General features: G+C 43.3%; 1 protein-coding gene across 1 annotated transcript; it reads left to right on the top strand.

The window, feature by feature from the left end:
- The first annotated feature begins 3,107 nt into the window (after positions 1–3,107).
- LOC141147747 (gamma-crystallin-3-like) lies at positions 3,108–5,803 on the top strand. The gene is made up of 3 exons (XM_073634929.1): positions 3,108–3,188; positions 3,716–3,958; positions 5,467–5,803. Exons 1-3 carry the CDS (start codon positions 3,180–3,182, stop codon positions 5,740–5,742), a joined length of 528 nt encoding a protein of 175 aa, XP_073491030.1. The 5' UTR covers positions 3,108–3,179; the 3' UTR covers positions 5,743–5,803.
- Positions 5,804–14,711: the final 8,908 nt, after the last annotated feature.

The raw sequence follows: 14,711 nt of genomic DNA, 5'->3' as shown, positions 1-14,711 counted from the left end.
GAGCAGACTGGATGGATCAGCAGACAGGTAAGCAGACTAGGACTGAAGCTGGATGGCTGCAGTAGGTAAGTATAGCAGACTGGAGGAGAGTCTTGGAAAAGTCAGGCAGGCTGGGTCGATAATCAAGCTGGGAACAAAGGTACAAGAGGAGCAGGCAGAGGGAATCGTCAAACAAGCCAAGGGTCAGGTGCAGGTGGATACCAGGAACAGTCTCAAAACAAGCCGGTGTCTTGTCGAATACAGTCCCCTATCCAAAAGTGTCCGCCCTGTACTGCGCAGGCGCAGTACGGAGGACAAACGAGACGCCGAAAGTCTCCGAAGTTCAACAGCTGATCGTCAGCTGTACACGGCGCCTGCGCATTTATTCTTACCCTATGTCCAGGATCATTCCCTACTATCCAAGTGGACATAGAGTTAGAATAAATAGTTGCCGAGCGTAGCGAGGCCGTGCCCGAAGCGTGGCGAGCGAAGCGAGCCCGCAAGGGGCCCTCTTACACAGCCATCGCTAACAGGTGCCCGAGCGCCGTGTACAGCTGATGGTCAGCTGATCAATTTCGGACATTTTCGGCATCTCCTGCTCCTCCGTACTGCGCAGGCGCTGCGCCTGCGCAGTACGGGGCGGACACTATCTGATAGGAGGACACTATATGTCAGAACACCGGGTTAAACAGGAGCAGATATCAGATCTTTAGGAAACACATACACAGAGCTGCAGATCAAACAGCAAGGACACAGAGCTGCTGAGGTGTTTAAAAAAGGCAGCCTGTTGCCAATCACTGAAATCAGCCTGGACTAAGTTAACCCTTAGATGGCAGATCCATGACACAGTCCCACTTTGTGGCAACGTGGATAGGCTGCAACAGAGGAGTGAAAGACAAATATTATCACCTAGTTACTTCAGAGTGTTAGGCTCCAAGTTTTTTTAGAAAAAACTAAGCAATAGGTGATGTATAACACAGCCATAAATAGAAGAAACCTAGCCTGTAAATAGCTCGTAATTTCCACTAACATAGTAAAACAGTAAAACATTAACTGGAATGCTGATGCATTAACCCTACAAGAAAAGAAATAACTGTAGATTATTCAATCCTGAACATGGGCACTAAGGTATAAAAGAACGGCCTAGAGTCACTGTGGTGCGAAAGTGGGTAATCCCCAGCTGTTGGCATTGCTGTTCGCTGTTCATTTGTTGTCCTCCATTTGCCAAATGGCACTGTTCATGAGTGAAAGCTAGTTCTCATAGAACAGGGTAACCCTGGCTGGAAGTTAGGAGATACTTCATCACACAGAGTCTGGCTCAGGCCTCTAACTAGAAAGGTCTGTGTACCTCAGAGCATCCTCCAAGTAAAAATATAGAAGTCAATGCGAGAGTCACAGTGGGCCGAGCGGCATTCAAGTTTAACAGGAAATGTCTGACTATGTTCAACTAGGCAGACAATGTGTATGGTATCCCGCTGAAATATACCATATGTGATCAAAAGCATGTGTGGTAGGCCTCAGTTACCAGGGGTGGGTGCCCATTTGGTCCTCATCCGGGGCCCTGGAGGGGGGTGGTCTCAGGTTGGAAGTCCCCCCATGTGAGCTGGAACCACAATTATGTTTCATCTTTTAAGCTAGTTGCTAATTTTTCAGGGGAGGAGAAGGGGGTTCTGTTTGGGCTTCCTTCAGCACGAGGGAGTGCAAATTCCTGGTACCATTCCGGGAGAGCTATGGGATCTGGGTTCAAGGATTCATAGAAGTCGGGCAGATCTGTCGGGGTACGCAGAACGTGATGTTTGCCTGCCTGGGTGACAATGAGGGTAAAGGGGAATCGCCATGTATCCTTCAGGTCGTTTTCCCTTAGTTTGTCTAGCAGGGAGCGTAGTGACCTACGGTTCCTCAAAGTTATTTGTGATAGGTCTTGAAATAGCATAATAGTTTCCCCATTGAAAACGATGCTATCATTTCTTCTGGCTTTGTTCATTATGGCTTCCCTCAGTTGGAAACTTTGCAGGCAGCAAATGATGTCCCTAGGAGGGACTCTGTCAGGGTCTTTGGCTCTAAGGACTCTATGGGCTCTATGAGCCTGCACAAATTCAATTTCAATGTCCTCCTGTCTCTCTAAGAGGCTGTTGAACACTCTCTGCAGAGCAGGGATATTTGGGCTGTGTCCACTGACTCTGGGATCCCCCTCACTCTAATATTGTTCCTTCTGCCCCTGTTGTCCAGGTCTTCTAAATGCCTGTTTATTTCAATTAGATGTGGGGAGTGGGAGATTGCCACACTTTCCAGCCTGTGCAGTCTCCTATCCCTGTGTTTCCCAGTTGTCTCCACTGCGGCTAGCTTCTCTGTAAGGACCAGCAGATTAAATTTAAGGTCCATTATGGCTGCAAAGAAAGTGGATTTGATGTCGGCTGCAAAGTCTGACATGTCAGCGTAGGTTAGGTGTTGATCCGTCTGTTTATATCCCCTACCTGTGTCTTCTGCTGTGGATTGCAAGTCCTCACTGAAGTCCTCCTCCTCCCTCTGTGTCCGTACCATTTTGTTCCCTGCCATGCTGCTACGGGAGACTGACTGGGATTTGAACAGATATGATATGTTCCTGACTGCGGTAGTTGCCGCGCTGCATCTGGAACGAGACTGCGGGGTCTGGTGAAGCTTTTTGCCCATTTCCAGGGTGATGTGCGCTGGGTATCAGGCTGCAGGCCGGGTTTCTTCATGGAGCTCTGCTAGTGTGCATCCATCTCCGTTTCACGCCAAGCCATGCCCCCGGTTTTTTAGCGTTGGTTATTATGATTGTAACCTTTCTTGTTTGTCTTGTAATATCTGTTTATTTTTGAGCTCCTGCATGGGCGGCTTATTTGCTTGCTATGATATCCTGCGCTGATTCTTAAAAACCAATAAATACATTGAAACAGAAAATGTATGCTATGCTGTATATTAACTTTCCAGCATTGTCTGATGCTCATTAGGCAGCTCTTTTTTACCATGTGTGTAACAATGAACTGTAGCTTCTGGCATAACTAAACAACAATATGCGCAGGGAACAGACAAAAGATATACATTTTCCTTAGTGGACAGAAAGGTCACTACTCTTTCAAATGTACAGTATGCATGCATCAGCGTTACAGAACTATATAACTGGGCCCCGTCTGGTCCTGATCAAGTACTGAGTTTCTTGCTGTCAGTACTAGATCAAAATGGGGAAGGTAAGCGGCTCTTTTGTTAAACCAGTTAATAGGAATTTCAATTACCGTATATACTATATATAATTTTACAATTTTACAGACAACACATATACTGTATTAAGATATGTGTTTATGAGAAAGAAGAAATCATATAAATTAGATTTTTTTTAACTCCATAAAATAAAATTTGTACTGACAATGAAAGTGATAGTCTAACTTCATATAGCATCTGCATTTTTCTCAGGACATAAATGCACATCATGTAAATATTATTGATGTTCTGTAATTCACTACCCACAGACATACATATATAAGTCTTTGTCAGGGTAGTGTAATTAGACAAATGTAAGATGATTTCTGATTTACTGATATAGCTAAATGCGTAACATTGCCTTCTATTACTAATACAGGTTTTGAGTTTCTAGAGTAACAAATGTACAATAATTGTTTTTCCAAAGTACTCAAAATGTAGTTTAATTGGTTTATGTGTTACATTTTAATGTAACTTTTTTGTTTAGCATAATTAATAGTTTTGCATCTTTTTGCAGATATATTTCTATGAGGACAGGAACTTTCAGGGCCGATGCTATGAATGCAGTGCTGATTGTAGTGATATGTCCTCTTACTTTAACCGCTGCAACTCCATTCGTGTAGAGAGTGGAAACTGGATTCTCTATGAACACCCCAACTACAGAGGACGTCAGTATTATCTGTGGAGAGGAGAATATCCTGACTTCCACCAGTGGATGGGTTTCAATGATTCAATCAAATCCTGTCGCCTGTCACCTCAGGTATTTACAATATAGAGTTATTGTATTTATTATTTAACTTTCCCTCAGTTCTAAATCTGTTATATTGTCAATATAACCAAGAATGTATAGGTATCATCACAGTAAAAAAAATGGCATTCTTAACTCCTTCATGACCAGAGGTCATTAAAGCCTAACACAAATTTAGCAACACCAGTTTACATCAGGTAGTTGGTAATAACTTTATAGCTAATTTGCTTAGGTATATGATTTTCACGCGTTTTTAAAGCGGAGCTCCACCCAAAAGGGGAAGCTCCGCTTGTTTGCACCCTCCCCCTCTACTGCCACATTTGGCACTTTTTAGGGGGGGGAACGGGTACCTAGTTTCAGGTAAGATTGCTGATCGGTGATCTAGGCCATTTCCGGCCCCTCCTCCTTCCCCCCACTGCCTTCTCGGACACACACAGGTCCCAGAACACAATGGGACCATTTCGAAAGCGCATGCATCTGGCTTCACTGCCTGGTTCCCTTACTTACAATGCCGGAGCCTGCACCCAAAGCCGTTTGACAAATCTGCTCAGGTGCCAACATTGAGGAATCCCTGGACAGGTGTGTGTCCTTATATTAAAAGTCAGCAGCTTCAGTGTTTGTAGCTGCTTACTTTAGTTTTTTTTTTTTTTACAGACTAAAGCTCCTCTTTAAGGACATATAAAGCTGCTATATGATACACTGTTGTAAGAAATACCTATCCCATTTTTTTCATGACAAATGGACACATGTCTTTTGTTCTGGGACTATTTGGGGTTTGTAAACAAACCTTTTGTGATCATTAAGATGGCTGCAATAGTAGTTTCATGACTGGGAACACTAAACCCAAAAAAACAAAATCCCTGCATTCATTCTCTTTTTTTGCTTGTTTAGGTTGGATACATAGATTTTGTCTAATGTTAAGCAGGGAATACACGGACAGAATATCAGCCAGTTCTGTTCAGCAGAAGCTGGTCTAATGACCTCTCGCCGAATGCCTGCTCTGCACTTTGACATTTCTCATATAGGTAAGGGGCGTCATGGACTGGTGCGGGAAAACCCATTGACAGCTGATAACTCATCAGTTGTTAAGGACACCGCGGCCAGCTTCCTGGCCCTGCTTCTTAACAAGCATCTTACACTTTGCCCAATCTGGGCACAGAATGCACTGTGCAGTGCTCAGTGCCTTGCAGGGTATTCGTATGGGCGAACACCCAGCAAACACCGTGAAAATTCGGGTGTTATGTGAAAGGCCGAGCAGGAAAATGTTTGCCCATCCCTGTTGGAGACCCATCTTTAGATCAGCACTTGCAGCCTGAGGTGGGGGGGCACGTTTATCAGCATACAAAGACACAGTGGGAGAGACCCCTGTATCAACATTTCTTGTGTTGATGCAAGGATTTGTGAGTTTTTTTTACATTTCACCCGCTGGTTGAGCAAAAAAAAAAACTTCAACGTATATACCCTGCTTTATATACATGATGACGTTATGCTCATATCCATTATTTCTTTTCCTTTTTAAGCATAATGGCCCTTTTAAATTAAAAATTTATGAAAGAGGAGACTTCAAAGGCCAGATGATGGAATTTACAGAGGACTGCCCCCATGTCTATGAGAGATTTCGCTACAATGACATTAATTCTTGTAACGTACATGATGGTCATTGGATGTTTTATGAAGAACCCAACTACAGAGGACGTCAGTACTACCTGAGACCTGGAGAATACAAGAAATACTCTGAATGGGGCGCTGTAAATGCTCGTATTGGATCCTTAAGAAGACTGCATCAGATGCATTAAAATTAAATAGTGTTCAACAGCATGTATCGTTGCCAATTAATAAAACTGGATTTTTCCTGTATGTGAGTTCTGCATTCATGATGTTTCACTTTACAATGTTTTTTTGACTACTATCTTTTCATACTCATGATTGAAATTAGCCTATTCTAAATGCCAAATCATAGAAAAATTTGGTGATATCATAAAATCAAATGCATTTGATTTTTTTTTCATTTTACAAATATAAATGAGTTGATTTATGAGTCCAACTTATGTTATCAGCAAAGGATGAACAGTGCTTGCTTCCACTTGGCACAATGATACTTGGTTTGCTTGCCTGTGTTAACAATGACATATTTGAACACAATCATGCTTATTAGTTCATCTCTTACAAATACAGTGGGGACAGAAAGTATTCAGACCCTCTTAAATTTTTCACTCTTTGTTATATTGCACCCAGTTGTTAAAATCGTTTAAGTTTTTTTCCTCATTAATGTACACACAGCACCCCATATTAACAGAAAAACACAGAATTGTTGAAGTTTTTGCAGATTTATTAAAAAAGAAAAACTTAAATATCACATGGTCCTAAGTATTCGGACCCTTTGCTCAGTATTTAGTAGAAGCACCCTTTTGATCTAATACAGCCATGAGTCTTTTTGGGAAAGATGCAACAAGTTTTTCACACCTGGATTTGGGGATCCTCTGCCATTCCTCCTTGCAGATCCTTTCCGGTTCTGTCAGGTTGGATGGTAAACGTTGGTGGACAGCCATTTTTAGGTCTCTTCAGAGATGCTCAATTGGGTTTAAGTCAGGGCTCTGGCTGGGCCATTCAAGAACAGTCAGAGTTGTTGTGAAGCCACTCCTTCGTTATTTTAGCTGTGTGCTTAGGGTCATTGTCTTGTTGGAAGGTAAACTTTCGGCCCAGCGCGACTTTTTTCTTTTAAAACCTTCGGCCCAGTCTCAGGTCCTGAGCACTCTGGAGGTTTTCTTCCAGGATATCCCTGTACTTGGCCGCATTCATTTTTCCCTCGACTGCAACCAGGCACCCCCACACATGATGCCGGCACCACCATGCTTCACTGTTGGGACTGTATTGGACAGGTGATGAGCAGTGCCTGGTTTTCTCCACACATACCGCTTAGAATTAAGGCAAAAAAGTTCTATCTTTGTCTCATCAGACCAGAGAATCTTATTTCTCACCATCTTGGAGTCCTTCAGGTGTTTTTTAGCAAACTCCATGTGGGCTTTCATGTGTCTTGCACTGAGGAGAGGCTTCCGTCGGGCCACTCTGCCATAAAGCCCCGACTGGTGGAGGGCTGCAGTGATGGTTGACTTTCTACAACTTTCTCCCATCTCCCGACTGCATCTCTGGAGCTCAGCCACAGTGATCTTTGGGTTCTTCTTTACCTCTCTCATCAAGGCTCTTCTCCCCCGATAGCACAGTTTGGCCAGACAGCCAGCTATAGGAAGGGTTCTGGTCATCCCAAACGTCTTCCATTTAAGGATTATGGAGGCCACTGTGCTCTTAGGAACCTTAAGTGCAGCAGAAATTTTTTGTAACCTTGGCCAGATGTGTGCCTTTCCACAATTCTGTCTCTGAGCTCTTCAGGCAGTTCCTTTGACCTCATGATTCTCATTTGCTCGGACATGCACTGTGAGCTGTAAGGTCTTATATAGACAGGTGTGTGGCTTTCCTAGTCAAGTCCAATCAGTATAATCAAACACAACTGGACTCAAATGAAGGTGTAGAACCATCTCAAGTATGATCAGAAGAAATGGACAGCACCTGAGTTAAATATATGAGTGTCACAGCAAAGGGTCTGAATACTTAGGACCATGTGATATTTCAGTTTTTCTTTTTTAATAAATCTGCAATTTATTATTATTATTATTATTTCTATTATTATTATTATTATTAAGTCAACAATTCTGTGTTTTTCTGTCAGTATGGGGTGCTGTGTGTAAATTAATGAGGAAAAAAATGAACTTAAATGATTTTATCAAATGGCTGCAATATAACAAAGAGTGAAAAATTTAAGGGGGTCTGAATACTTTCCATCCCCACTGTAGGTTACAATAGATGATTATAGTGGACCTAAAAATGCACGGTCCACTGATTTACCCAGGGCCTCCTTCCCCAGGACAAAACACTGCATTAAAAATAAAAAGAAATAACCTGTGGATAAAAAAGTTAGTATGCTTACCTACCCCCACTGCCACCTTTGGAGCCCAATCGAGGGTGACGTTACCATCCTTCTCCAGAACAATGTGTTCAAAGAGCCACTGGGGACTTTTTGACATGCAAATGGCGTCAGATGTGGGAACACTTCAAACAATCTCAATAGCTCTGGGGGAAGTGACTCCCACGCAGTAAGGCTTCCTTCAATGGGCACCCAACAGTAGCTTAACCTTTTCGCTGCCAGGCTTTTTCCATTACAGCTTTCAGAGTTTTTGAAAGGTCCCCCAAACCATACAATTTCTGAAATCAGATTTTCTTAGACCCTACGATATTTGCGGAAATGTTTATCAAAATAATATTTTTGCTAAAAATACATTAAATTTAAACAGGCATACTCCACTTTTAAGTACACAATGGGGTTTATTTACTTAAGCTGAAAAGTGCAAAATCAGGCTCACTTCTGCATAGAAACCAATGAGCTTCTAACCCCAGCTTGTTCAATTAAGCTTTGGTAATAAAACCTGGGAGCTCATTGGTTTCTATGCAGAAGTGAGCCTGATTTTGCACTTTTCAGCTTTAATAAATAAACCCCATTGCTTACTTAAAAGTGGGGTATGCCTGTATTAGTACAACATTTCTGCTAAACTCCTACTAAATATAAAAGTTAAAACTGTATTGAGTTCATAAATAACAAACATTTGTATTTGTTACATTATTACATTTTGTGAAATGGTGAAAACTGAAGATGCGCAAAACAGTAAATAAAAACAATTCACTCAAAAAATCTGTAGGTTGCAATTTTCCCTTACAGCTTCCAGAATTTATAAAAGATCCCTCAAACTATATATTTTCTGAAAGCACACGACATATAGAATTAAAAGAATTGCTACAGATTTTTAAGGCCCTGAGATATTAGCGTGAATGTTCATCAAATCACTATTTTCACTAAAATGACACTAAAATCATTACTAGTTGATACATACATGGCAAATTTTACAATTTGCGGCACAGATGCCAAGGGATTGGTAAGGGGGGCCACTGTTGGGAGGGACAGAAAGACAGGGGCATGTATGGAAAATATTTTTAAAGCCCCTGGGGCTACCCTGAAGGTGGGGGAGGTGGAAAGCTGGTGGCTGCAGGGTAGCCACAGGGGCTCCGGGTTGCGGGGGGAGGGGATCAGAGCGGGTGGAAATTGGTGCAGGGGGGTTGAATTGGCAGGGAAAAAGTCAAAAGAGTGTGTGGTGGCATTGAACAGCGGTGGGAGGTGGAGAGGCTGGAGACACTGAAAAGCAGGCATCAGCGGCATCGGTGGGTGGATCACATTTTATGTGAATAACTCTTATCAGCAGATTGTCATCCGGATGAACAGAGCTATTGGTTTGCTGAACAGTTCTGCTATAGGTTCTTGGTCACTGAACTGACCATGTGCTTATAGCAGAAGGAGGAATGTCAGGTCGTACTGTGTACGGACCTTGCCAGCTGGAAGCAGTGCTGTAGGTCCGTATGGCATACAGACCTGGCAGCAAAAGGGTTAAACCATAAAAATACAGCATAGAGTGCCAGACCAAATTCAGATAAAACTGCCCAAGACAATTTTGCTGTTGATAAAAGAAAGTCTTATAGAAACATCCAAGCTCAATGCCACTTTGCTTTCATCATGGTCAGTGGCTGCTCATCCATAGGGGGCGCACGAGCGCCACCCCTGCCCCCCCCCGCCCAGCAGTCACAAAAAAGAAATTCATTTTTTTTTTTTTAAAAAAGGTCCCTTTAAATAAAATAGAAAAAAATGTTCTTTAACCACTTCAGCCCAGAACCATTTGGCTGCCAAAGACCAGAACGTTTTTTGAGATTTGGCACTGCATCGCTTTAACTGACAATTGCGCGGTCGTGCGACATGACTCCCAAACAAAATTGACATCCTTTTTTCCCCACAAATGGAGCTTTCTTTTGGTGGTAATTGATCGCCTCTGTGTTTTTTATTTTTTGCGCTATAAACAAAAAAAGAGCGACAATTTTGAAACAAGGCAATATTCTTTACTTTTTGCTATAATAAATATTCCCCCAAAAATATAAAAAAAAATTTTTTCCTCAGTTTAGGCCGATAGATATTCTTCTACATATTTTTGGTAAAAAAAATTGCAATAAGCATTTATTGATTGGTTTGCGCAAAAGTTATAGCGTCTACAAAATAGGGGATAGTTTTATGGCATTTTTATTAATATTTTTTTTTATTAGTAATGGCGGCGATCTGCATTTTTTATCGTGACTGCGACATAATGGCGGACAGATTGGACACTTTTGGCGCTATTTTGGGACCATTCACATTTATAGAGCGATCAGTGCGATTAAAAATGCACTGATTACTGTGTAAATGTGACTGGCAGGGAAGGGGTTAACCACTAGGGGGCACTGCAGGGGTTAAGTGTGTCTTAGGGAGTGATTCTAACTGTGGGGGGCTGGGCTACGTGTGACACGACACTGATTGCCACTCCCGATCACAGGGAGCTTTGATCAGTGTCCTGTCAATAGGAAGAATGGGAAATGCTTGTTTACATCAGCATTTCTCCGTTCTTCCTCTCCGTGGGATGATTGCGGGTATCCCTGTGGACATCAAGTCCATGGGACCAGCGATCACACTCATGGAGCTCGTAGCGGCGCATGCGCACCCACAATGCCGCATCTTAAAGGGCAACGCACAGGCACGTTAATATGCCTATACTTGCCCTTCTGCCGACGTATATCAGCGTGAGCCGGTCGGCAAGGGGTTAAGTGCACTGTGTTCGGGCGCCGGACACAGTACACTTTGGGAAGCACCACATCAATGCAATCACGAGATTGCAGACAAGGAGCTTCATTTGCAAGCTTTTGACCTGCTTTGCGGAGCAATCCAAATCGCCGAGCAGCTTCTGCCCATAGTATTACTACGGGCGGGAGTTGCTTTGTTCAATTGAGGATGGGGCAGGAGAGGAGCGGAGCATGCTGAGATTGATGTTGTGCACACCTTGTGACTCAGACCAGGAAGCAGAGTGAGTGTACAGCTCCTAGTCGGGGGATAGGGGAGCTGCCTATTGAAGTGTGATAGACGGTGAGGACTGACACATCATACAGAGGACAGTGTGTGCAGGTAGGACCAGAGACCGATCAGCTTCGCTGTTTGCGGTATATAAAAAGGGATTGTGTAGGTGAAGGATAGAGCAGGGAGAAAAACCAATGTAAATAAAGAGCTCTGGAGAAAGGGATTGATTAAAGCTCAACCTGGCTACACACATTGTACTAGTTTTATTCCATTTTTGGTTTAAGGGCAAACAGTAATAATCAAGGAGGAGATTTTTATACACAATGACTGTCACACACAGGCAGTGCTAAATATGAGCAGTAAGGGTTGCTTTGCTGTATGAGTTTACTTGTGCATGTGTATTTTTTTTATTGAATTTTTTTTTAACATATAAAATTTTACGTTTTGAAAAAACATCCTTGTGCACATATAGTTGTGTATGACGTTTTTTGTAATACATGTCTATGGGCAAAAGTACGCTGCAGCACCCAAGCAGCACAACTACAGCTGTAATTTACATTGTTCACCCATACGCCCTAAAAAATAGAAAAAAAATGTTCTTTAAGTGCACTGTGTTTGGGCACCGGACACAGTGCACTAAGGGAAGTGCCACATCAATGCAATCACGCGATTGCAGACGAGGTGCTTCATTTGCAGGCTTCTGACCTGCTTTGCGGCGCAATCCAAAGCGCAGTGCAGCTTCCACCCATAGTATTACTACAGGCGGGAGCTGCTTTGTTCAAGTGAAGAGGTTATTTCTGGTTTCCCTGTTCTAGGTGAATTTCAAAAGTCCTCATTTTAGCCAGAAGATTTACACCCTTAATGACCAGGCCATTTTTTTAAAATACGGTCATAGAGCTTACCACAAACAGAGCTTTCTTTTGGTGGTATTTGATCACCTCTGTTTTTATTTTTTGCACTATAAACAAAAAAAGACCGACAATTTTGAAAAAAAAAATATTCTTTACTTTGCTATAATAAATATCCCAAAATAAATGTAAAAAAATGAATCAGTTTAGGCCAATATGTATTCTTCTACATATTTTTGGTAAAAAAATAGCAATAAGCGTATATTGATTGGTTTTCGCAAAAGTTATAGCGTTTAGCGTCTGCAAAATAGGGGATACCGTGTTTCCCCGAAAATAAGACCTACCCCGAAAATAAGACCTAGCATTATTTTCCAGGAGGGCTGTAATATAAGCCCTACAATGCAGAGCATTGCCCACCCAGGTGTTACAACAGCGAATGAATTTTCGCTGTTGTAACACTGATCCTCAATCCGGCCATTCAGAAGCGGGTGTGAGAGCCGTTTTCTGATTGGCCGAAAAGAGAAAACTCCTGATTGGCCGCCAAGAAGGAGGGAGGAAACGGAAGCCTCTGCGCCGTGGATACTGCCACCGAGAATGGGAAGCCGTGATGGGGTAAGTGCGACTGACCGTCCCACTGACCAACCAACCAGGGGGGTGTCGTGGCAAAAACATTCCACCGACCACCACTGACAGGGATCGCGGGTGGCAGGCGAACATCGTGGCCACCGGCCATGCACATCAGCTCACCTGGTGGCCCGCCCCCACAATGTGATTGATGATGGATACATCGAGGAACACTATTTTTTTTTGTTTTTAATAAAGGACTTGTCAAAAACTGTTTCTTACTTTTTGACACTTTTTTGGTGAATGGGTAGGGGTACAATGTACCTAATACCTATTCACATAGGTGGGGCCAGGATCTGGGGCCCCCCTTGTTAAAGGGGCTTCCATGTTCCAATAAGCCCCCTGCCCGCAGACCTCGACAACCACAGCCCAGGGTTGTCAGGAAGAGGCCCTTTTCCCCATCAACAGGGGGACAAGATGCTTTGGGGGGCACCCTCCCCATGTTGAAGGCAAGCAGCCTGGTATAGTTCAGCAGGGGGGGCACTCGTCCCCCCCCCTTTCCTTGCCTGCAAGGCTGCATGCTCAGATAAGGGTCTGGTATAGATTTTGGGCGGGATCCCTCGCCTTTTTTTTTTTACATTTTGGCGTGGCGTTCCCCTTAAAATCTATACCACACCAAAAGGGCCTGGTATGGATTTTGGGGTGGACCCCATGCCGTTTTTTTTCTTAATTCTGTTATAGGGTTCCCTTTAACCATTTCAATACAGCTCACAGTGCTTTCACACTTTGAATGACAATTACTCAGTCATGCAACACTGTGCCCAAACAACATTTTTATCATTTTGTTTCACACAAATAAAGCTTTCTTTTGAGAAATTAAGAACTACATTTTTTTTACACAATCTTTTCATAATAACAAGTTATTTCTCACAAACAGCATATGCATACTTACAATTACACCCCAAAATACATTCTGCTACTCCTGAGTATGGCAATACCATACGTGTGAGACTTTTTCACAGTCTGGCCACATAGAGAGGCCCAACATGTAGGGAGCACTATCAGGCATTCTAGGACCATAAATTACACATCTAATTTCATTCCTACCTGTCACACTTTTGAAGGTCGTGGAGCACCAAGACAGGGAATTACCCTATTTTGGAAAGAAAACACCCCAGCGTATATTCTATAAGGCATGGGCTGCAGATAGGTACGCGGGTACTCTGATGGGCTGCAGATAGGTACTCGGGTAGTCTAATGGGCTGGAAACAGGTACTCGGGTACTCTGATGGGCTGCAGGAGGGAGGGAGTGTTCCTGCTGGCGTCATTTTACAATGTGCTGGTAGGGAAGTGGTTAAAATCCATACCAGACCCAAAGGGTTCCCCCACGCCATTTTTTCCTCAATTTTTTTAAATTGACATACAGGTGCAGAAGAATTTGGCCTTGGGGTGTTGGTGGTGCCTGAACACTTTAAGGCCTCTTTCACATGAACGATCCATTCAGGTCCGCCTGTCAGTTTTTTAGGCGGACCTGAACGGACGCTCCATAGACCTCTATGGAGCGTCGGATGTCAGCGCTGACATGTCCGCTGACATCCGATCCGCTCCGAAAAAGTGTAACGGAGGAAAAACCTACTTTTCCATCCGTCATCTCTACAGTCCGTCTTCATCCGATCCCCCATTGGGGAGAGTGGCGCTTTGACAGGTCCGTCGATACACAGTGTGCAGACCTGTCATCTGCCTGCTCAGCAGGGATCGATGGAGCGATCCCCCGCTGAGCAGAGCGGGCTCTGTACACGGACACGTCCGTGTGAAAGAGCCCTAACCCCTCACAGTTACTCTTGCTGGGTGCAGGGCCCTGCTGTTAAAAATGAGATAAAAAAATTGAAATTACATGCACCTGGCAAACAGGTGCAGAAAATTTGGGCCTGTTCTGCATGTTGTGGCTCAATAACAGGGCCAGCTCGGGAAAAAAAGAAGTGCGCCCCGCCTGCAGAGGATGAACCATGTCCACGATCACCACTTTTTACTGTAGACACAGAGGCTGCTTGCCCTCTTTTAGTGGCCTGTGAGCGTCTGCCTCTCCTTGTTGGCTTTTTGGACATGATGAGGATTTTGTGGGGGGATTTTTATTACTTTTTATTATAGAGAGTGGGATGGAAATATGGTGCTTGGGTGCAATACTTTTGTGCTTGGTACACTATAAACCGTTTTATTATTGTTTTTTTTTGGGGGGGGGATTTGTATTACTTTTTACTATAGAGTGTAGGATGGGAATATGGTGCTTGGGTGCAATACTTCTGTGCTTGGTGCACTATAAACCGTTTTATTATAAAAAAAATTTAATAAAGAAAATAAGGGTGCAGCAATTGTGAAGATT

Source organism: Aquarana catesbeiana, linkage group LG06 (assembly GCF_042186555.1).
Source record: "Aquarana catesbeiana isolate 2022-GZ linkage group LG06, ASM4218655v1, whole genome shotgun sequence".
NCBI lineage: Eukaryota > Metazoa > Chordata > Amphibia > Anura > Ranidae > Aquarana > Aquarana catesbeiana.
The sequence above is the reverse complement of the archived record's forward strand: the minus strand, read 5'-3'. Positions and strand labels throughout refer to the sequence as shown.